Source organism: Neomonachus schauinslandi, chromosome 12 (genome assembly GCF_002201575.2).
Source record: "Neomonachus schauinslandi chromosome 12, ASM220157v2, whole genome shotgun sequence".
Taxonomy (NCBI): Eukaryota; Metazoa; Chordata; class Mammalia; order Carnivora; family Phocidae; genus Neomonachus; species Neomonachus schauinslandi.
In genome coordinates this window covers 4,985,448-5,010,531 of record NC_058414.1, presented here as the reverse complement: position 1 = coordinate 5,010,531, position 25,084 = coordinate 4,985,448, and the positions used below count along the sequence as shown (strand labels likewise).

Here is a 25,084-nt window from a genome sequence, read left to right as displayed (position 1 = left end):
AGTTTACACAGAACTTTATTCAGGGCAACTTACTGATGGGGGATCGGGTGGAGAATGATCCAGGAGCCCTGCAGTTACTCTCTGCAAAGTCCAGACATCAGGCTGCGGATTTTATAGAGCGAGCGACGCTGGGGCACTGCAGCAGGATCAGAGGGTTCACACGCACCTCAAAGGGTTTGCAGATGCCTCCTTGGCAGCTACACCTTTAATAAGCTCTTGTGGCCCCACCTGAGCACCAGGAAGGAGAGAGACTGTGCTATCTTTAGCAGATTCATGGGAGGCCAAAGCCAGCCTCCCCCATCCCGGCCTGGGCAGGTGATCCTAAGTTGTGTATGTCCGTCCCCAAAGTGCCCGGAACAGGTAGCCTTGAGAGAGGTCACCGAGTGGCCAGAGGTGCAGTCAGTGTCCTTGGCACCCCTAAAGACCGTCTTCTTGTCCACAGCAATGTGCTTCTTGACTCTTCCTTCCACTTTTCAGCGCCTAAGACCTTGTTCTGATGATAGGCTGACGTTTCAAGGAGGCTCGGTTCACATACCTGCAATTTGGTCGGGAGTATTAACTGATTCTAGCTGGTACCTGGAGTTAAAGGTTGCAAGCATCTTCCGTTTCCTTCATGACGACGCAAATAAACCTGCAGCAGGAATCTGTCACGCAGCGTCGTATGCTGTAAGGCAAAGTGAGAATATGGGTTTTGCTCGGGGCATTCGAGCCCGTCAGCGGAAATGATATTGGGGCTTGCATGGGCGGTTTGGCACTGTGTTCGTGCTGGAGCATCCTCCCAAGAGAAGTCATCTCACACTGATGAGATTTTCTGTCTGTCTCTCCCCTTCGCAGGGCTGCCTGACAACGCCCAACTCCCCATCTGTGAATTCCCGTTCCATTACGTTGGGTCCATCCCTCTCACTCAGCAACATCTCAGGGGTGTCTGTGAAGTCGGACCTGAAGAAGCGGCGGGCACCCCCTCCTCCGACCCTGCCAGGCACGGGGCCACCAGTGCAGGACAAGGCCTCGGAAAAGGTAGGCAGAGGGCAGCTCTCGGGACCAGCACATCCACTAGATGGACCAGTGAGTTCTCTCTAGAAGTTCCCTGCGTGCCCTACGATCCTTCAAATCTGTGGCTTTAGCAGGGAGAGTGTTCGGGCCAATATTTAAGCTTTATGTAGAAGTAAAGGTGAGATGCCATGCTACTTCAGTTATGGGAGGTAGGAAACTTTTTGTGCTTTTAATCATTAGAGGTCTGTGCTTGCTGATTAGCATTTGTTCTACCTCTAGCGTTGAAATTTTGGGCATCATCACCAACGCTTCGTGAGAAAATTGCATGGGTCAGGGCACTGGAAGAATCTGGAGTCTGTATGGGATAGGGACGATAGGTGATATTAATATAAGATGCCCCAAATAAGTCAGAGTCACAGGACAGCGGGGAGTAAGTCACTTTCGGTGTGATAGGGCATTTGCGGAGACCACGTATGTGCGAAGTGTGCATGTTAAGTTTATCTTCAGAGCAACTTAATCCCTTTGCAAGAGGTTGTCATTATGTGTGGCTGGGAAACAGCCTCTGTCCCCAGCAGCTGGGGTCTCGACTGGGCTTCTTTCCTGCCACGTGTCTGCAAGTGCACCTTGCAGCGCTGTTGGAAATCCCCAAACCTCCCTTCCCGGGGGCCAGGCTGCTCCTTGGCCATGGCTCCTCTTCTCGGGGCTTGGAGTGGGACACCGTAAAACTGGGAAGTATGGTTTATATTCTCCAAATTCATCGTTCCTCATTTGGGTGGGCAGTGGCGGGGACAGCCACCGGGGTGGCCAGGATGGGAGCGGGCTTTTGAATCCTAGAGAAGATGAGTTCCCCAAGGCAGACCAGCTCCATCCGTATTCTCAGACACGGGGTCAACCTGCAGAGTCAGCGAGGATGCATTGTTCTTCATGAAGCTCAGAGGTTTCCCAGTGATGGGCGCCCCGGGTTCCTGGCGGAGGCAGGGGGCGGGGACAGCCCAGCATGAACAGGAACTTTACAAAACACACATTTATTCTCCCATAGGGGCTTAATTTCCTTTCCTTCTGCCTTGGTGTCCCTTGGCTTGTCCCTGCTTTATATAGGCCGAGTGCTTCACATTCCTGCTAGTCTTGGTTGGAAACCTTTTTTGCTCATTCCATAAAATGGCTCTTCTTTAAAATAAACTTGAAACTAAGTCTGTACCTCCCAAGTGGGAGGCTTGGCCCGGGATCATGGTTAGAAGTTATCTGAGGGGGACTCTGGAGCCGCAGGCTTCTCACTTAGTTTCCTTTTTATCCTGGTTGTCTGTCTGTCCATCAGTCTTTTTTTTTTTAAGACTTACTTATTTTAGAGAGAGCAAGCGAGCATGTAAGCAGTGGGGAGGGGCAGAGGGAGAGGGAGAGAGAGTCCCAAGCAGATTCCACACTGAGCATGGAACCCAGTGTGGGGCTCAATCTCATGACCCAGAGACCATGACCTGAGTCAAAACCGAGTCGGATGCTCAATCACGTATGCCACCGAGGCGCTCCCCGTCTGTCCATCAGTCCTAATCTTAACAAATCTTCCTCTCTCCCTCCAGGGGTGATCTTTATCCCCAGAGACTGCCCCCCTCCCCCGTTCCCATCTACAGATGGGCCGCGCCCCAGTGATCTGTTGGAAAAGCCTACAACACGACATATTTTAAAAGAAAGTATTTTGAGTTTTGGGCTTCCTAAGCATTTTCTAATGCCACGAAGTTGTTTTGAGGTCTCCATGATATCTTAGCTATCTTCTGATGCGAAGAACTTTAGGCACAAATGGCACCTCATTTGGTGGTACCCTTGCATGGTTAAAGGGTGTAAATCAAACATGGTGACTTCCGGTGGGTGTGTGCCGTGTGCCTCTTTATTTTGCTGGGGTTTAGAGTCTGAACTTTTTCGTAACCCGCAGATCATATTTCTAGCATTTAGCACTTTTTAGCCAGTCCCCTCTGGGGACGTCTTTTTGCTTTCGAGTGGGAGGGATATTTCTTTCTCAGTGATAATCACGAATTCCAGGATCATGATCACTTACGGGTTTTGTTTTTTTTTTTTTCCAATGAGGATCGCGTTTCCCTAATGTTATAGCATGTAGATGCTAAGCCAAATCAGCATTTTAAAACCGTCTTCCATCCAGAGAAGATGTGGTGTTTTTCAGATTTTAACGTACTTCTCTAGAGTGGATAAAGTCTGCTGGCATAGGAAAATGTATAGTAAGTAGAGAATCGGGAATTCTGAATGAAAAGTAAACAGTTCTCTATACCCTGAATAATGAACAGAGTTCCCTGTGAGGCAGTAAAAGCTTTTTATTGAAATCTATTTTATTTGGCACAGAATGAGTGGAGAAATTGGCTCACAGAAACCCTCTCCTTTTTTAAGCATATGAGTGGCATATGGATTAGATTTAAGCATTTGCTAGGACCATTTTTTTTTCCTTTTTAAATGAAAGGTATTTTGTTATTTACTAATTTCTGGGAAAGGAACCCAAAAATGTATTGTTGTCATTGTTGGGGAAAAACGTCAATTCCTTCTTCATGAACTTCCTTCCATATAAAGATAAGATGTTTGTTTGGAAAGCCTTATTTATATGCAACTGTTGCTAACACCAATATCCTGAATGAAAAGGAAAGGCTTATTTTCAAGGACATGACTAGTTTTGGAAAAGGAAAACGCGTCTATTTTCTTATTTTAGAGGATTTTTTCTTATCATCTGGTCTGAAAAATTTGGTGTTTCTGTATTCAGGTCTTAGAGTGGGAATATTTTCAGCCGCGTCCTGGCTCATCGGAAACATTTTCAAAAACGCGGTCTTTGTATGCGTGTTTGTTACCTGATGATAGACTCACAACATGATCATCAGTATTGGTAATTTCTAAAAGTACTTTCTGTAGAGCGGTTCCCAGAGGTGTTGGGGCCACTGGAAAAGAAACTAACAGTGTCCCCGGGCAAGCCTGTTAGCAGAGAAATTGGCAAGACGGGTAAAGAAACGTGTTACCTTTCCATCTATCCTTCCAGAAGTGGCCAGACCAAGGTGTTCCCCTTTCCCAGTACCTTGAACGTAGTTTTAATCAAGTGGAACGTTCAGACAGGAATGATATATATGTGAGGGCATCATATGCTAAGTCAGTATTTTTCAGACTTAAGTGAGCATCAGAATCACCCCCAAAGGGCTTGTTAAAACACATTTTACTTGGCTCCACCCTGAGAGTTTCTGATTCAGGAGATCTGGGGCAGGGCCTGAGAATTGGCATTCCAGCAAGTTCCCAGGCAAACCCCACTTTGAGAACCGCCATGCCACAGACTGCCACTGCCCTGATCCGCCCACGCAGATTTGGAACTAACAAATGTGAGAGAGAGCCGCTCAGTGTAAATATTCTTAACAGATCTGGAGAGAGTCTTCGGCAGGACAGTTACCTAGAAAGGAATGAATCTGCGCTATGTAATAATATTTGGGCACAGGTCGCCGTGGTGTTAGCTGGGGCCTGACGTTGGATGTTAAGATGAATAAATAGCTCCACTCACTCTCTGGTCCTCAGTTTTCCTCCTCTGCAGAATGGGAAGACTAAAAGCAGCCTCCCAAGTGCATGATGTAGAGGTCAGAGCAGGGGCCCTGGAGCGGCCACCTGGGTCCAGATCCCAGCGCTGTCACTCCTGGTAGTCCTTGGTGAGTCCCTCCACTCGCACCCCTCCTTCCCCGAGGTGCACAAACCGCATAACCAGGTGGCGTGAGAGCCAGGCATCAGGGGATGCGGGAGCCTGAGGCAGGGACGGCTGGGTGGTGGGGGCAAAGGCTCTATGCCCTGGCCAGCCTCCTGCATGAACCAAGTTGCAGACTAAATCTAAAACTCAAACTCTCCATTGCTATAAACATCAGGGGCAGTGCAAAAAGTTGCCACACCCCGGGGGCAGGTTCATCCCATTAAATGATGCCACACACCCCCTTGGTGGCATTTTTGCCCCATCAGTCACAGACTGAACACCCCGTTCACTAGTCCACACTGTCAGAGATTATCAGGGGACAATTGATCATCCCTTTTATGCCTTTGGAGCCTCTCTCTGAGAAGAACGAGAACAGAATCCTGTCCAGTAATCCGTTAGGTGACTCAGTTTACCTATTCAGGATCAAAGCAATCCTGCATAAATCACACTTGCTGGCTTCTGCCTCTGTACAACACTTTGCTGGCTACAGAGAGGCTTCTTTCGCTTTTCCGTCAATTGATTAAAAATAACTTGTGGGACTTTACTAGAAAATGCTGTGTTGTCTAACTTGAGTTATCATTTCCCACAAATCCGGAATGAACAGCTCTTCACTATTTTTTCATTCGGCACACGGTTCTTCCACGCCTGCTGTTGTGCCTATAACAACTATAAATCCTTTTTTATTGTGAGTAAAAGTCATTCAGAAAGTGTTTCAGCCATCCAGGCTTTCTTTTGTCCTATAGTATTTGAATTATTGCATTCATTGCAGAGAGCGTTCAACACCATACAATTCCAACATGACAAGTGCGCTTGTAAATGATCTCAAGTTTGTTGCATCAGGACTAAAATAACTGGTTGTATTGGCCATTAAAATGAGAGATGGGGGGCGGTTGGTGTTATGATCAGTTATTGGTCTTACCCAAAATAGATTTTTCCATGAAACATTGCTTATGTATTTGATAAATATATCTTGAACAGCTGCTATTTGCAAGCCCTGTGCTTACAAGCAAGAATTGGTATTCATTCCTCGAATATCTCAGTGCGATGTACACATAAACACACAGTGTTTTGTACTGTGTAAATAATTAGGGTAATCTGCACGTGTTAGAAATTAGGGGAAAGTATTCCCACTTGAGGTTCCATTTCTGAAAACATCATGAGAATCAGGTGATTAGAATATTACGAGAAATCGTAAAACTTTGCTGAGTGCACCCCCAATGAAAAGTTTCGTCCAGAACTGAAGTATGCATTTGATGGTTTCTGTGACGGCGTATCGCCTTGTTCTGCCATGTTCCTGACCTCGCTCTTCATCCCAATCCACAGCAGAGAGAAGGCTCCAGCGAAGGAGTCCCCACCGAGCAGGGCCACAGACCAGGGTGGGCTCCAAATGCTTTCTCCTCCCTGCTGTTAGGACTGACAGTTGTTGCTTATGGAATTGATCATCCGCGAGGATGTCGGGGTGAATGGGATCCCTATGCCCACAGAGCCATGGCCACGGTCCTTCTCCTGGGGTGAAGTCTCCTTTAAGTCCTCTGTGTCCTGCCTCATGGTGGTTGTTAGTTTGTTTCTGGCAAAGTGGATGATCCTTGGAGACTTTTAAAAAATTATTCTTCAATTATTCTTCAGGGGCGCCTGGGTAGCTCAGTAGGTTAAACATCTGCTTTCGGCTCAGGTCGTGATCCCAGGGTCCCGGGATCGAGTCCCGCATCGGGCTCCCTGCTCGGTGGGGAGTCTGCCTCTCCCTCTGCCCCTCCCCCCGCTCATGCTCATGCTCTCTCTCTCTCTTTCTCTCAAATAAACAAATAAATAAATCCTTTTAAAAAGCTATTCTTCATAGTAATCAAAGACCTTCGATGACCTCCAGGGTGTGGGTGGGGCTCACATGAACCTGGCTCGTCCATTTGGCTTCCCGGAGCACTGTGCTGACCAGGCAGGATTTGAAGGTCAGTTCAGGAGAGAAGAGTGGTCCCTTCCATATGCCTGCGCACCAGGGACCTGGGAGGGGAAGAGGCCCCACCTGGACTGACCCCCGGTGTGACACGAGGAGGGGAGGTCTGCAGACCCACCTCCCTCTCTCATGCACCTCCGCCTGTCAGCGAGGACTGACCCCGAAGCCAGCCACCTCCCCCCACGCCCACCTTAGCCCCCCGGTGCAGGCGCTCCTGCCTGGGATAACCCCCATTGCAGTGGCCTCGTCCTCGGGCCCTGCTGCCGCCCCTGCCCCTCCGTCTGCACACTCTTTGTACACCACTGCTAGAGCTACACTTGCGACAACAGAAGTGGGGGCCTGTCTCCCCTTTGCATACCCTGGAGAATAACCCGCCCTCTCACCTCGGCCTGCAGGCCTCCACGCTCTGGGCCCAGCACCTCTGCCCATGCCCTCACCCCCCTGCCCAAAGAGGCCTTTACCTTGTCCTGGCCACGGGGCCTGTCACCTTCTTCCCTCACCCACAGCCCGCTTGGAGGTCACTTCCCCAGCAAGGCCTCGTCGACCGTCCACCCTCTGGTCACAGTTCATGCCGTCTGCCGTTCTGTCCCGTTTCTCTTCCAGCTTCTAACACGTAAGCCCAGAGGCAAGGGACTTCGTCTCTGGACCCACTGACGTGTCTCAGGGTCTGACACTGTGCCACCACATTGGTAAACGTGTGTATTAATTCACTTCACGCATACATGATTCCTCTATCAGGCATGCGCAGACGGGTCCTCTCTAAGTGAAAACCACGGATTTCAAAATGTAACGCGAAGGGTAATGAATTGCCCTGCTCACAGAGCCTACTTAGAAGTGGCGACAGATCTGGCCAGAACACGTGCCATTTGCTCGTCGCTACAGGAGGAGACTGTCTGTGAGCCCGACAAGTGCAGGCTTCTGCCAGATGCTAGAGCTAGAAGTGCCCACCAGGTGTAGACGGGCGGAGGTGTGGGAACTGTGTGTGGAGGCAGGAGGGCGTGGAGACGCCTGTGCGTGCTGTGCAGGCTGGAGCCACTGCGGGGACAGGGCCTCCTGGGGAGTGGTCAGCCTCCGAGGACGGGACACACACACACACACACACGTACCCCGCTTCCTGTGCTCCGTGACGAGGAGCAGAGTGGGGCACCTGCAGCCCAGGGGCGGGGAAGGAGCCGCGGGTGTGGCCGAAGCCTGGACCCTGCCACATCGTACGATTCTCCACTCTTAGATGGGTACAGGAGCCTCCCACGGTCAGGAGATGAAATAGGAGGATATGTGGAAAGGAGCTGCAGAGAGGGAAGCTCTCTGTTCTCTCTCCCTCCCCCCCACCCCCAGACCTTCTCTCTGAGTGTCGATGATTTTCTGCCCCCCAGGCCCTTCTGCCCGCTCCCTGTGTGTCCTGTTAAACTCCCTTCTGTCAGTTTGCTCTTTTAATGCCTCTTAACCATGTTTCTTCAAAATAACACATGCACAGATACATGTGTATCTCTATCTCTGTGGGGGGGGGGGGGCACTCTTCTGCCATTTGTAGAATCCGAGGCCACATGAATTGTTGGCTTCGCCCTCACAGCCCCCCTGGCGAGTTTGCTCATTGTGACGGCCCTTCTTCAGCTGAGTTGAGGAAACTGAGTCAGGCCAGGCCCGCTGCAGGTCGGAGACGGCACAGCCCTTGGCTGTACATGGTGACCCTTCTAAACGGCGGGGTGGGGGGCTCGGGGCCTGTGCCCCGACCTGCAGACGCAGGACTCCCCACCTCCAGTGCGGAAGTCACTGTGCCCCAAGCAGCCACGTTCCCTCTGTGACTTTGTCAGACACAGAGACCTTGGCGAGGACGAGGTGCCGACATCGAGGTTGGGAGTCCTGCGTCTCAGGGACTCGTCCCAGGGTTTGAATAGACGTCCTTACAAACCCAGAGGAGCTGCCAGGCTTCCTCTCAGCGGTGGCAGAGGGCTTTCCACCTCCCCGCTGTTGACCGAACGATGCACTTTAATGTTCTGGAATACCGTGGGAGCGCCGTGTTTCCATTTCCTTCCCGTGTGGCGGTGCCTGGCTCTCCTCTGAAGGTCAGGAGCAGCGTAGGGCTTAGCCCTTTTTGTGGTGGGGCTGCAGGTTGGTAACTCAGCAGAGCATCTCTCCCCGGGGGGGATGGAGGGGGTGGTGGAGTGGATGCAGATGGCCCCTTCCGCCCTCCCGGTCGCCCTGCAGGAAAGCCCCTCTGTCCTCTGCCCTCCCCCCACCAGCCCGGCCCTGTCCTTGGGCAGGCAGGAAAGTGAGGCCTTTGGCTTCTTCTGTGTGTTTGTTCCTGAGCCTGTTGTGAATGTTTCTTTCTTTATAAAACTCAGATGTCTTCAACAAAAGACACGCCGAGCACCCCTCCCCCCAGAATGCCCCCTCCCCAGCTTTTTGTCCAAAGCAGACGCAACAGGTGACTGCCTATGGAAAGGAAAAGCATTTTCCAGGCTGCATCTTCCCCTCAGCAGAGTGCAAAACCTCCGCGATGTGTTCCCTGCTATTGTGGTTTCTCTCAGGATAAAAGCAGACTTATTCTCTCAGGCACATCATCCTGTGTGTTTGGGTTATAGGCGGCTGTCTGACTGGCTGGAGGGCGTGCATTACCCTCTCTGTGTCTCTGTCCCTCTCCATGGGCATGATGAGCTATCCCCAGACATTGTGACTTGTAGGACATTTTACAGCATTTGGGATTTTCCAGTTCAGTCGCTCTGTAGTGACCTCTCGCCCTTAGCTCTCCTTAGAGAACCCCTTAGCAGAGGTCAGTAAGGTGCCACTCTGTGGAGCCTCAGCACCCGCCCCCTGTCCCCACAGCCTTGAGTACACAGTGTAGACTTGCCATCCACTTGGCTGAATCCCGACTGGGGACAATGACCTGTTCGCGGTACGTCCCAGCCCCAAGCACGATGCCTGGCATGCAGTCATCCATCAGTGAGCATTTCATAAACAAACCAGTGTGGGCCGGATGACAGAAGGGCCAAGGAGAGTCCTGTGAGGCGGCATGGCTTCTCTTCAACCATGATAAATGAACTGTTGTCTACCTGGAAGGTCTCCGGTGACACCCACAGGGAGAATGGGCCCTGTGATCGATGACGTACATGGTGTGTGTATCCGGCTGGAGGCTCAGGTACCTGGGGGCAGCTAGACAGGAGGCCTGCCAGGATCCGGAGTGATCTTCAGTGCGATGGCATTTGGAGGTGAGGGAGCATCAGGGTCTCTAATGGCCCCTAGCTCCATTGCTCCCGTGTCCCCCATGCTGTAGACCCTGGACAAGCGTAACCCCATACCCAGGTCCCATCGAAGCTTCTCGATGTGCTCTAATCCAAGGTTGACCCTGGCACCCCTAGATTTCCAATGCAAGAATGGTTGCAGCTGAGGAAAAGACTCAGGTATTTTGAGGAGCCGGCAGTCAGTTGAGTCTGGGAAGAGTTCACAGTAGTGTGATGCTATGGAGAGGTGGAAAAACGAAAATATGCCAAGAAGAGAACATTCTAGAAATTGAAGAGTCTAGAAATAGCAGAAATTAGAATACTTAAGCGGAGAAATGTAAAGGCTCACGAGTTCCTGTCCTGAGTGGGGGCTGCATCCAGAGGACGGGACAGGGACCAGTGCGTGGGCCCACTCTTCTAGAAATGCTTGTTTTCGTGGAATATAGGAAAGAATCTTCTTTGAGGCAAAGTTGGGGTGCTGGCGTGATGAATATGGGGAAGCACCATGTGGCAGTTAGGTGTAGTGTTGGCTCCCATGATCTCCTAGCAAGGCAGTGCGACGTTATCTTAGTTTTCTTAGCTGCTCTTATAGGGACTTGTGGGCTCCTTTTCGTAGGTGATGGGCACGCAGAGGGTGAGTGGCTTACTCAAGGCTGTGTCTGAGGAAAGCCTTCATGGAACCTATAACAGTTTGAGCTGTGACAGGCACAGTGACCGCCTGCCAGCTAAGTTAAGGGGAACTCGTTTGCTGGGCTGCCGTGATGACGAGACACCACAGACTCGGGGGCTGGCGCAATAGAAATTTATTTCTCATAGTTCCGAGGCTCTTAGTCCAAGATTGGGGTGCTCCTGAGGCCTCTCAAGGCTTGGAGATGGCTGTCTCTGCACTGTGTGCTCATGGGGTCTGCCCTGCATGCACATGTCTCTCCTTCTTGTACAAGGAATATGGGAATCGCCCTCTTGGCCTCAGTTTGGTTTAATCACCTCTTTAAAGACCCTCTCTCCCAAAATAGTCACATTCTGAGGTATGGGGATTAGGACTTCAAGGTACAAATTTGAGGGGGAGGGTATGTGCAGAATTTAGTCCATAACAAAAGGAAGCTGGGTTTCTGTTTATGAGCAGTTTTCTTAGCCATAAGGAATTCGAGAGCAAATATGATTCGGTGCTTTATAGGCTCTCGGTATTTAATTGGAGCAGACGTCTTATGTCCCCAAATACTGGAGAATGGCCCTTGTCTGGGTAGATTATGGCATAGGGATCCAATCCATGGGAAATTCTCACTCGCAACCTTGCTTTTTATGATCCCCCCTAATTCCCATGCCAGGGGCCAGAGACTAGGCTGGATGAAGGTGTCACTTCCAGATTCTTTCCCAGCAGGTGGCATGCAGATCATAGATATAGTCCTAGCCTAGAAAAACCATCCATCCTGGCCGGGAGTGTTTTAACTGTTAACTCAGCGGGGGGTGGAAGGCCATTGTGCCACACCAACCACATGCAGAAGTGCACTCAAAAAGATTGCCAGGGCAGCTGGGCAGAGAAGGCATGTCATCCGGTCCTCAGCCAGCTGGTCCCAAGGTCAGCCTGAAGATGATTAAGGATCCAACGATGGCTCAGTCCTTGTTGTGTTTCAGCTACTCTGCTAAGATCTCACGTATGTCATCATTTCACACATTTCACACAAGGTCTACCAGGGTGAAGAGAGGTCACAGGGCCATGCCAGTAAGTGGCAGAAGTCGGGCCTGCCAGAGACATCTTTCTGGCAGGAAGTTCTCCTGCATGGGCGCTGATTGGGATCAGAGGGAAACGTGTGGCCATCGGGTGGCATCGTGTTTGAGTGGGAGACGTGTGGGCTTGAATCCCAGCGCCGCACCCTCTGCGGGAGATGCCGCGGGGCGCGGGTGGCGTCAGGTGCTGGGGCATCATAACCACCGCTGCTACCATCGTCTCTTCTGATGTAGAGATTCTCAAATGGATAGAAGGTTTGAAACAGGGGGCTACACTCATTTACTCCTCCTTGACAGAGAAGGCAGGTGTTTGCTAGTGGAGAATGAAAACCCGAAGATTAAAAACAATTCTAGGGACGCCTGGGTGGCACAGTCGGTTAAGTGTCCGACTCTCGGTTTCGGCTCAGGTCATGATCTCGGGGTCGTGAGCTCGAGCCCTGCGTCGGGCTCCGTGATTAGCACAGAGTCAACTAAAGTTTCTCTCGCTCCCTCTGCCCCTTCCCATGTGTGCTCTCTCTCTCTCTCAAATAAATAAATTTAAAAAAAAAATTCTAAATATCTTCTTGGAGAAAGAACATATTCACACTCCACTGTGCACCGCAAATACCCTGATTTTTCCACAGAGCAGATTCTCCCTGCTCCAAATCCATGGAGCTCTTTCTCGACAGCCCATCCCGCTTCTCATGGAGCTGACCCTATAGTTGGAACATCTGGCAGAATCAGGACAGAATCAGTTCACCTCCATTTGTGCCCTTTGTCAAGGAAATGAAGCAAACCTGGCAGACTCATCCTGAGGAATGCCAGCCTGCTGTTCTCTGGGCGAATGACCAAATCAGTGTAGTGGATGTCACCTGGTTTGCCCCAGCCAAAGATACAGAAGCTTGACTGGTCTGAAACCCATTTATATTTATTATTTTTGTGGCTCTACCCAGTTGGCAAAACTCTGTGTATCTGCTCATCCAGTGTGTTATGGGGCTTCAGGAGTCTTGACAGGAATGAAGGATAAAACAAGTGGGACCGTGTAAGTTTCTTTCAGACCTAGCCTAACTCGGTCTCCTTTTGAGGCAACCCTTTAAGGAATAATTCTGTCATTGAGTCTTCAAATGTTCCAGATAGGGGAGCCTGTGTGGTTCAGTTGGCTAAGTGGCTGTCTTGGGCTCAGGTCATGGTCCCGGAGTCCCAGGATCGAGCCCCGCATCAGGCTCCCCAATCAGCGGGGAGTCTGCTTCTCCCTCTGACCCTCCCCCTCTCATGCGCTCTCTCTCTCTCTCAAATAAATAAATGAGGTCTTTAAAAAAACAAAAACAAAAACGCATGTTCCAGATATGAAGTACATCTACCAGGTTAGCAAATCACCAAAACTAGCACAAAATTAAATAAGGGATTTGCACAGGTTCCTTTGGAAAGAAACAGCCACATATAGGTTTTGTTTAGCTCCTAAAATATGGAAAAGCGAATACAAAATGTATGATGGTACAGAACAAGGTCTTTTTTTTTAACATTGGAGGAAGTGGAAATGCTAGGAGACTGCATATTTGGGATGTTTCCTTCTTCCGCGAGGAGGCAAAGATGCGGATCTGCATTGTGTTCAGAGGAAGTCTTACTCTTTCATCAAAACAAACAGCCATGTGAACCTGGAGCATCCCATCCCATTGCAGAGCCTAGGAAAACAGTCGGTGCCACAAACAAACTTCCTTGGGTGGAGAAAACAGGGTGGAGGATATGGAGAGTTTGCAGAGAAAGGAAATGGGAGCTATTTTGGTGGTTTTACATCCACACTTTGTTACAGGCCCTTTCCTCCCTGACACTTCCAGCTACCGAAGCAAGCTTATTTGAAGAAGATTAGATGCTCATGTATTTTTAGCTGTCGCCCAAGTGTGACATTTATGGAGGCCCCTTTGATAACATCAGAATGTAATGTAAGCTTGCCCCTTTCCTACACGTTGACATTGTGGTTGACACAAAGGAAAGGAAATCTGGGCTTCATGTTCTAGCCTCACATGGCTTAAATCTTCAGTGTTCAAGTGTATGGTTCTCATCCCCATACGTTGTCCCTCTTGTCACGTTGCTTTTGGCCATCGACCGTGGTAACCAACAGTCTATGTGTTTCTTCTTATAAAGAGAACCTGGTAAAATCGTGATTTCTTTATTTTTCTTGCCTTTGTGTGTTGCTTCTTTATATCCGAATATTTTTAGGACTTTTAACGATCACCCTGATACCCAACAATCAGAACAGTGGGTTTTAGAATTCAAATCAGTATTTTAAATTTATCGCATAAAAGACCCTAATTCCTCTCCTGGAGGCATCATTGGGCCTTTGGAACCGAGAGCCAAGGGCAGCCCCGTTTGGTCTTGAACTTCGTTCCCAGCCTTCTCTGATCTGGCTTCATTGCGATTGATCATCCTTCATGTTTAGAAACATTTGATTTATTTCTCAGCCACCTTCACACAGTTTGAGTCTCTGAAGCTGTACTTCTCTGCATCAAAGGACACAATCAGCAGAGTGACCAGGACACCTACAAAATGGGAGAAAATAGTTGCAATTCGTGTATCTGATAAAGTGTTAATATTCAGAATATATCAAGAATGCATATAAAGCAACAATAAGAAATAACTCTAAAATAAGCAAAGGACTTGAGTAGACATTTCTATAAAGAAAATAGTGAATCGTGGAACACTACATCAAAAACTAATGATGTATTGTGTGGTGACTAACATAACATAATAAAATTAAATTAAAAAAAAAAGAAAATATACAGGGAGCCAATAAGCCCAGGAAAAGGTGCTCAGCATCACTAATTTCAAGGGAATTACAAATCAATACCAAAATGAGATTCCACCTCACACGCCATTAGGATGGTTACTATCAAAACCAAAAAACAAAACAGAAAATAACAACTGTGGTCAAGGCCGTGGGGAAATTGGAACCCTTGTGCACTCTCGGTGGGAATGTAAAATGGTGCAGCCACTATAAAACACAGTATGGCAGTTTTTGAAAAAAATTAAAAATAAAATTACTGTATGATCCAATACTTCCACTTTGGGGTATGTAACCAAAAGAATCAAAAATGGAGTCTCAAGATATTCACACACCCAAGTTGTTGGCAGCATTATTCACGATAGCCAAGAGGCAGAAGCAACCCAAGCACCCATAGATGGATACATGGATAACAAATGCAGTACATCCGTACAGTGGAATATTATTCGGCCTTAAAAAGGAAGGACATCCTGACACCTGCTGTAACATGGATGACCCTTGACATTGTGCTGAGTGATGGAAGCCCATCACAAAAAGACAAATACAGTATGATTCCACTTACATGAGATCCATAAAGTCATCAGAATCATAGCATCAGAAAGTATACTGGTGGCTGCCAGGGGCTCGGGAGGGAGAACGGGGAGTTGTCCTGTGAGTATAGAGTTTCCATTTTGCAAGACGAAAAGAGTTCTGGAGGTTGGTTATACACTTGGCATGTGCTTAACGCTACTGAACCACATACTTAAAACTTATTTTCCTCTGAAACTAATAATACACTGTATGTTAATTAATTGAATTTAAATTAAAAAAATTTTATATTGCATGTATTTTGCTGCAATTAAAACTAAAGATAATAATAATTCACCACTTAAAAGTAAATGATTATTGGGGTGCATATGGCCCTTCTTTTCACTACATCTATGTCTTTGGGGTAAATACCCAGGAGTGCAATTGCTGGGTCATAGGGTAGCTCTATTTTAAAATTTTTGAGGAACCTCCACACTGATTTCCAAAGTGGCTGTACCAACTTGCATTCCCACCAACAGTGTAAGAGGGTTCCCCTTTCTCCACAACCTCTCCAACATGTGTTGTTTCTTTCCCTGTCCATTTTTGCGATTCTAACTGGTGTGAGGTGGTATCTCAGTGTGGTTTAATTTGAATTTCCCTGATGGCTAATGATGAACATTTTTTCATGTGTCTATTGGCCATTTGTATGTCTTCTTTGGAGAAGTGTCTGTTCATGTCTTCTGCCCATTTATTGACTTGATTATTTGAAGGGGGGGAATCGGAGGGGGAGGCAAACCATAACAGACTATAGACTCTGGGAATCAAACTGAGGGTTTTAGAAGGAAGGGGGGGTGGGGGGATGGGCTAGCCTGGTGATGGGTATTAAGCAGGGCACATATTGCATGGAGCACTGGGTGTTATATGCAAACAATGAATCATGGAACACTACATCAAAAACTAATGATGTACTGTATGGTGACTAACATAACATAATAAAATAAAATTTAAAAAATAAAATAAAAATAAAATAAATGATTATTGATAAGTGATTTCACCATTTCCTTTAAAAGGTAAAATCTTAAATGAAATCTTTTTTTAAAAAGATTTTATTTATTTGAGAGAGAGTTCGAGAGAGCAAGCACGAGCGGGGTGAAGGGCAGAGGGAAAAGCTGACTCCCCGCTGAGCAGGGAGCCCAATGCAGGACTCGATCCCAGGACTCTGGGAACATGACCTGAGCCGAAGGCAGATGCTTAACCGACTGAGCCACCCAGGCATCCCATTGTGTAAAGTATTTTCAGTGAAGGTTCACTGATCCTGAAACACTTTTCATGGGTAGATTTATTTATCAGTGAAGTAGCTTATGCTTTAGATTCTTCACCCTCCCATTCCGTGTACTTTCTTTCTCCTGCACCTCACACCATTTTGACAACATTGTCTCATCCCTCTCTGGTCCACTCAGGCTAGAGTTATAAAGGGCTCTAGGGTTTTCTCTTTTTTTTTCCCATGCTACCCTATTTACTATTTACTTCATCCCATATGTTAAGGTCACAAAAATAGGACTCCAGCAAGAAATCTGAAAGCATGTAGCATGTCTTTGCTGAGGGAAATAGACATCGTGTATTTAAATGAGATCCGGTCATTTGTATGGTCTTTCTCACACATTTGCCATCTGTATAACTTTGGACAAGTCACTCAGAAGGACTTGCCAATCAACTTTCCTGGGTTCTGTTTCCTCAAATGTAAAATAAGAATAATACCGATGCCTGTCTACAGAACCAAGGTGGTTTTGAAAGCTAATGTATTAATAGGATTTGTAACGGTGCTTACAAAATTAGCAAGAATTTTCAAATATGCGAAGCCCTTCATAGATGAATATTCTTTTTTTTTTTTCAAAGATTTTATTTATTTGACAGAGAGAGAGAAGGGCAGGGGGAGAGAGAAACAGGCTCTCTGCAGAGCAGAGAGCCCAATGCAGGACTCGATCCCAGGACCCTGAGATCACGACCCGATCTGAAGGCAGACGCGCAACCGACTAAGCCACCCAGGTGCCCTGAATATTCTTTTTAAGTGAACCATCTTACCCTGGGAATAATTTGGGAAACATCTAAATAATAACTATCAGCATCTGCCTGTTTATGTGGGGTCCACATGGGTTGACTACAAAGGCATTAGTTCAAAAGACAATTGACCTATATTTGAGATACAAAATCTTATTTTTCCCCTTATAATCTTTTCTTACTTTCCAGTTTCCATATTAACATAGAGAGGCTTAAGGCACAGGTTCTAATTTTAGAGGTGAAAGGACCGTCTGCAGATCCAGAACACAGCTTAGCTCTCTTCTTTGTTTACTTTATAAACAAGGGCCCAAGGTTAATGGACTTGCCCACACAAGCCCACTATTAAGTTATGGTTTCTCGAAAAGAACTCGGTTCTCAGGTTGATGCTTTACAACTCTTATTTAGGAAAGTAATAACTCTGTTAATATTGAGCTAGGTCCTGGTATGAACTATTAGAAACTATGTTATCATTACACATCATTAGGATTACAACAGATTCTAGAATATAAACCCTGATTACTATGGTAACTTAAGAGAGATAATAAAATCACCAGAGAAACTTGATTTATAACCAAACTGAGATCATCTTTATTTGCCAGATAATGTTCCTATCTTTCCGATAGGTGTGTTTTAATATTTTTATTTTCCTGAATTAAAGTGTGTTATTTGTGGGACTTTCTGATGTGATATACTACTCTCTGGTGACTTTAAATATATATGGGGAAATACAAAGCTTCCGGGCAACTCTGGGACTTTGGAAACCAATTTCATGTTGGAGAGAGTTCCGAGTTGCAGACATTGATGAGGTGTCTCACATGACTCCCAGGAGACTAGGAACCAGTGATTTGCAGATGCCCTGCTTCTTTCATTGCTGCTTCTCTTTGGCTGAATCCAGACTGTTCCCACGGTGTAGAGCATAGCTTTGCTTGTTCTTATGTATGCACCTGGAGGTATGTACCTGGAGGAGGTAGGCTGTGCCTGGATTTGAACCTGAGATGACATCAACACTAGCCTTTATAACTCTGAAGAAGTTATTTTACCTCCTAAGGCCCCACATTATAAGTCTGTAAAACATACTTCTGGTCCTGGTGACCAACATACCTTAATGTGGGCCCCAGTGATGCACATCCTTGTACGATCCCCTCTGTTTGGGTGCACTGGGACCTGCAACTTGTCTCTGACCCATGGAATATGGGATGTCACTGACTTGATTAGGTTCCATTATATGGTAAAGGTAATGGGATGTCACTCCCTTGATTACATTTTGTTCTATAAGATTCCATGTTAGCAGACCAGAGGGAGAGATTCCTCTGCTGACCTCAGACAAGCCAACACTCATGACATGAACTTCCTTCGAAGTGGACTGTGTGATAGGGAAATGCAGGTGGCCTCTGGCACCTGAAGATAACCCCCAGTCCATAATAAGAAGCCAGGTCTCTCGGTCAGACAGCTGCAAGGACAGAAACTCTTCCAACAATCTCAGTGAGCTTGCAAGTGGATATTCCAGATGGGAATACAGCCTGGATAATACCTTGACTACAGCCTTGTGAGACCTGAGGAGAGGACCCAGGTTAGCCATGCTTGGACTGCTGGCCATTAGGAACTGTGGGATACAAATGTGTGTATATTTAAACTACTAAGTTTATGTTGATGTGCTATGCAGCAATAGAAAATTAATATATATTCAGTAGATTATATATAGACTCAAGAAAGTAATCCATGATCACCAGTCTTCCTGGTCTGAAAAACCAGGACCAGAATTCAGGATGGCTACCAGCCTCTGGAAAGTGAGGGAAGAATACCAGAAAGCAGAGAGCCAGAGAGGCAGAAAATTTCTAGGTAAATTCGGTCCAAATCTGTGGCTGAGCCTTGAATCATGCATGCAAGAGGGAGGCACCAAGTGGCCTAGCTAAGAGTAAAAGAACTGAACCAAGATTTGAATTGCCAACCAAGGGACAGAATTTTCAGTGAGTCCAGCTTATTGTCTCCTAAAACAAAAAGAATTAATATTTCTCATAAGGTATAAGAGAATGCATCATCTCATAAGCATAACATTTGCAATGGTCAGGATACAAGCCAAAATTAGTCAACATAAGAAAAACCAGGAAAATATGATCTGTTCCTGTGAAAAAAGTGACAGTCAACAAAACCAACCTGGAGATGACCCCGGTGTTAGATTTAGCAGACAAAAAATTTGCTGCAGCTTATAAATATGCTTAATGGTAAAATGAGAAATATGTTTATAAAATGGAAAAGATCTCAGGAGATAATAAGAACTATAAAAAGGAACCAAATGGAAATTCTAAAGTAGAAAAACACAATGTCTTAAATAAAAATGTCAATGGATGGGCTTAACAGCAGAATGAAGGTAACAAAATAAAAAGGGAGTGAGGTTGAAGATAAATCAATAGAAATTCTCTAATTTTAAGAAGAGAGAGAGAAAAAAAATCAAAATGCAAATAGAGCCTCGAAGATGTGTGAAACACTACCAAAATGTCTGATGGTTGTCAATAAAGTCCCGGAAGAAAAGAGAAAAATATATTTAAAGAAACAAGGGCCAAAGGTTTCCCAAATTTTGTAAAAGACATACATTGACAGATTTAAAAGTTTAATGAATCCAAACCAAACTTAAAAAACAAACAAACTATACTTTATGTATGTTATAGAGAAATTGCTTGAAAACAGACTTCAGGAGAAATGTCTTATAAACAACTAGAGAAAAATAAATTTTTAAAAAACTGCTGAATTTATTGTCAGAAACAATGGAAGCTAAGTAATAGTGGAACATAGTCTTCACAGTGCTGAGAGACATGAACTACTGTCAGTGCATTCAGTATCCAGCAAAAATAGCCTTCAAGAGTGAAGGCAAAAGAAAGACAAGATAAAAAAAGATAAAGAATGTATTGCTGCCAGACCTGCACAAAGGAAACACTAAAGGAAAATTTCATATTGAAGGAAAATAATACCAAATGGAAACTTGGAATCTTGGAAGGGAATGAAGAATATGAAAAATGGTAAAAGTCTGAGTAAATGTAAAGACTGGTTATTGTCTTTAGAAATTTTATCATATGTAAATGTTATACAAGTGCCAACTATACAGAAAATACAGAAGGACACAGGGCGCCTGGGTGGCTCAGTCATTAAGTGGCTGCCTTCAGCTCAGGTCATGATCCCAGGGTCCTGGGTCTCCACATCAGGCTCCCTTCTCAGTGGGGAGCCTGCTTCTCCCTCTCCCTCTGCCTGACGTTCTCCCTGCTTGTGGGCTCTCTCTCTCTCTGTCAAATAAATAAATAAAATCTTAAAAAAAAAAAAAAGAAAATCTAGTATTTCTTCCTTAAAATAAAATAAAATAAAATATAAAAGAACAGGATAAATGTATCTATATGATTGCAAGGCATCCACATTTTATGTAAAGTATTAATACTTAATCTAAGTGGACTGTAAAAGTACGGTATACATATTATAATCCTCATAGCAGCCATTAATAACTAATAATGCAAAGAGTATAGCTAAAAAGCCAGTGGATAAAAATTTCCTCCACTGAACTCTTATTTTCCAATGTGATTGTAGATTTGTCTGTTTCTCACTCTAATTCTGTCAATTTTTGCTTCGTGTATTTTGAAGCTATAATTAGGCACAAACGCATATATGATTAATAAAACTTCCTGATGCGTTGAATCCTTTATGATTATGAAATGTGCATCTGTAACTCTGGTAATACTCTTTCTTAAACTCTATTTTATTTATTATTCATACAGCCAGTCCAGCCTCCTGTGCTTACTGTTTACATGGTATCTTTTTCTACCTATTCAATTTTAACCAATTTCTGTCTTTTTATTTAAAATAATTTTCTTGTAGTCAGCATTTTATCTATTCTGACAATCTAGGCATTGTTCTTTAACTGTAATGTATAGTCTGCTAGCATTTAATGTAATTGTTGATATAATCAGATTTAGGTATACCAGCTTATTATTTTCTGGTTGTCCCTCCACTTTTTTTCTTACTTTACTTTGGATTTTAAAAATGTATCCACCCCAATAATAAATAAGGAGATTAAACTAGTAATCACAAACCTCCTGACAAAGAAAAGCCCAGGACTAGATGGTTCAATGGGTGAATTCTACCAAACATTCAAAGAAGAATTAATACCAATCCTTCTTAAACCCTTTTAAAAAATAGAAGAGGGAACACTTTCAAATTACTTCTATAAGGCTAGTGTCACCCTGTTATGAAAGCCGAAGACAGTGCAAGAGAACTATAGGCCAATATCTTTGATAAACATAGGTCTAAATGTTCTTAATAAAATACTAGCAAATTAAATTCAACAGTACATTCAAAAGCTTATAAAGCACAACCAAGTGAAATTTGTCCCTGGGGTACAAGAATGGTGCAGCATATGCAAATCAATCAGTGTCATATGCCACATTAATAAAATGAAAGCAAAAAACACACATGATCATCTTAGTAGATGTAGAAAAAGCATTTGACAAAGTTCAACATTCATTCATGATTAAAACTCTCAACAAGGGGCGCCTGGGTGGCTCAGTCGTTAAGCGTCTGCCTTCGGCTCAGGTCATGATCCCAGGGTCCTGGGATCGAGCCCCGCATCGGGCTCCCTGCTCCGCGGGAGGCCTGCTTCTCCCTCTCCCACTCCCCCTGCTTGTGTTCCCTCTCTCGCTGTGTCTCTCTCTGTCAAATAAATAAATAAAATCTTTTAAATAAATTTTTTTAAAAATAAAATAAAATAAAAATAAAACTCTCAACAAAATAGGTATAGAAGGAATTTCACACACTGACGGCCATGTATGAGAAGCCCACATCTAACATGAGAGTCAACAAGGAAAATATGAAAACTTTCTCTATAAGATCCAGTACAGGGCAAGGATGCCCACTTGAACCACTTCTGTTCAACACAGAAGTCCTAGCCAGAGCAATTAGACAAGAAAAAGAAATAAAAGCCAAATAAGAAAGGAAGAAGTAAAAGTATCTTTTTGCAGATGACATGATCATATATGTATAAAACTCTAAAGACTTAACAACAACAACAACAACAAAACTGGTACAACTAATACATTTAGTAAAGCTGCAGAATATAAAATCAACATGGAAAATCAGCCACATTTCTATATGCAATAAACTATCCAAAGTGGAAATTAAGGAAACAGTCCCATTCACAATAGCAACAAAAAGAATAAAATACTTAGGAATAAACTTAACCAAAGACTTACACTCTGAAAATTATAACACTGATGAAGGAAATTAAGACACAGATAAATGGGAGGGCACCCATGTTCATGGATTGGAAGAATTAATATTGTTAAAATGTCCATACTATATAGTGATCTACAGATACAAAAATTACAGTCCCTATCAAAATCTCAATGTTATTCTTTGCAGAAATAGAAAAGGCAATCTTAAAATTCATATGGAACCACGAAAGACTCTGAGTGGCCAAAGCAATCTTGAGAAGAAGAAGGAGAAGAAGGAGAGGGAGGGGGAGAGGAGGAGGAGGAAAAGAAGAAAAAAATGAGGCATCACACTTCTTGATTTGAGAATATATTGCAAAGCAGTAGTAATCAAAATAGTACAGTACTGCCATAAAAACAGACATATAAACCAATGGAACAGAATAGAGAGCCCCCAAATAAATCCATGTATCTACAGTCAAGTGATCTTCAACAAGGGTGCTAAGAACACACAATGCGGAAAAGATAGTCTCTTCGGTAAATGGTGATGGGAAAATAGATACTCACATATGGAAGGAAGAAATTGGACCTTTATCTCAGCCTATATACAAGCATCAACTCAAAAGATATTAAAGACTTAAATGTAAGACCTGAAACCATAAGACTACTATAAGAAAACAGGGAAAATGCTCCTCACAATTGGGCAGAGATTTTGGGGCATGACATCAAAAGCAGAGGTGACAAAAGCAGAGATAAATAAGTTGAGTTTTATCAAACTCAAAAGCTTTTGCCCAGCAAAGCCAGCTCAATCAACAAAGTGAAATGGCGACCTATAGAATGAGAGAAAACAATTGCAAATCATATGTCTCCTGGGTTAACATCTAGAATATGTAAGGCGCTCATATGACTCAATAGCAAAAAAAAAACAATCCAACTAAAAAATGGGCAAAGGACTTGATATTTTTTTCAAAGAAGACATACAAAGAGCAGCAGGTTTATGAAAAGATGTTCAACATCATTAGTCATCAGGGAAATACAAATGAAAACCACAATGAGGTCTCACCTCATAGTTGTTAGGAATAGCTATTATGGGGGCACCTGGCTGGCTCTGTCAGTAGAACATACGACTCTCAATCTCTGAATCTCAGGGTCATGAGTTCAAGCCCCACTTTGGGCATGGAGCCTGCTTACAATGGTGATGATGATGATGATGAGAAAAGAATCTCATCAACAAGTTGAGATAACAAGTGTTGGCAAGGATGTGGAGAAAGAGGAACCCTCGTGCACTGTTGGTAGAAATGCAAACTGGTGTAGCCAATCTGGAAAACAGTATGGAGATTCCTCAAAAAGTTAAAAATGGAATACCATATGATCCAGCAATCCCAATTTGGGGTATATATCTGAAAAAAAAAAAAATAGAATCAGGTTTTTGAAAAGATATCTCCATCCCCATGTTTATTATAGCATTATTTAGAATAGCTAAGACATGGAAATAACCAAAGTCTGTGGATGGATGAATAGATCAAATATGTCACATTTTACACAATAGAGTATTATTCCCCCACAAAAAATAAGGAAATCCTGGCATTTGCAACAACATGGATGAACCTGGAGGGTATTATGCTAAGTAAAATATCACACGGAGAGAGACAAATACTATATTATTTCACTTTTATGTGGCATCTCAAAACAAACAAACAAAAGTTGCATAGAAATAGTAGATTGGTGGTTGCTGGCAGGGGGAGGGGGCAGGAGGGTGGGTGAAGGTGGTCAAGGGGTACAAAGTTAAGTTCCGGTAATAAGAAAGATAAGTTCTGGGTTTGAAAGTACAGCAGGGTGACATAGTTAAAAATACTATATTATGGGGTGCCTGGGTGGCTCAGTCAATTAGACAACCAACTCTTGACTTTGGCTTAGGTCATGATCTCAGGGTTGTGAGATCGGGTCCCACATCGGGCTCCGTGCTGAGCGTGGAGTCTGCTTAAGATTCCCTCTCTTCCTCTGCCCCTCCCCCTCACTCTCTCTCTCACAAAAAAAAAAAAAAAAATACTATATTACATACTTGAAAGTTGCTAAGGTAGTAGAATTTAAATGTTCTCACCAAAACAAAAAAAAAATGACATACAAAGTGAAGGATACGTTAACTACTCACAATATATACATGCATCAAATCATCACATCATACACCTTTAATTTACACAATGTTATATGTCAATTCTATCTAAATAAAGCTGGGGAAAAAATAAATGCTCTAAGCCAAAGAAGAAGGAACATAGGAGATTAGACAAGACAGCTGACCCTTGAAAGAGGCGGGGGTTGGGACACTGACCGCAATGCAGTTGAAAATGCATGTATAACTTCTGACTCTCCTGAAACTTATCTATTAGTAGTGAGGACCACAGGAGATTACTTTTTACTGTAATACTCAATTTACCAGAGAGACAGACTGCTTAGGCAGGGATGATTAGCATCACAGTGGCATTTTAATGGTAACACTTGAGCTCACCAAGATAGCAACAGGAGGTGGCTACAAAATTATTATAGTAGTACCAGTATGTACTATGGTTTCTTTTATGCAGTTATGATTAATAATGCATCTTTATGTTTGTTTACATTTCTCTCAACTGTGAATGACACCACATACTGTTTGTAAGTGTGTGTGTCAGTCTGGACAAATTTTAACTTTTTTATAATAGATTTGTGTATATCATACTGTAGTAAATAAAAATAGGCTAATATCTACATATATTATATTCATTCATGACATACCTAAGTTTTTCTTAATTTTTTCAACATTTCTAGGCCATGTAGTTCATCTGTAAGGTTTTCCAGATAGTTTAAAATCGCCACAAAATTTTCCAATAATTTATTGGAAAACATCTGCGTATACATGGACCCATGCACTTCAAACCCATGTTGTTCAAGGGCCAGTTGTATTTTGCACTGAATAAAAATGAAAATACGGCATATTAAAATTTGTGG

General features: G+C 44.4%; 1 protein-coding gene across 1 annotated transcript in view; it reads left to right on the top strand.

The window, feature by feature from the left end:
* The window catches only part of COBL (cordon-bleu WH2 repeat protein), a 289,484-nt gene that overhangs the window by 164,792 nt on the left and 99,608 nt on the right, over window positions 1-25,084 (top strand). Inside the window, exon 7 of the mRNA XM_044920215.1 lies at window positions 835-1,017. Within this exon, the coding sequence (XP_044776150.1) occupies window positions 835-1,017 (183 nt within the window). The remainder of the gene's footprint in view (window positions 1-834; window positions 1,018-25,084) is intronic.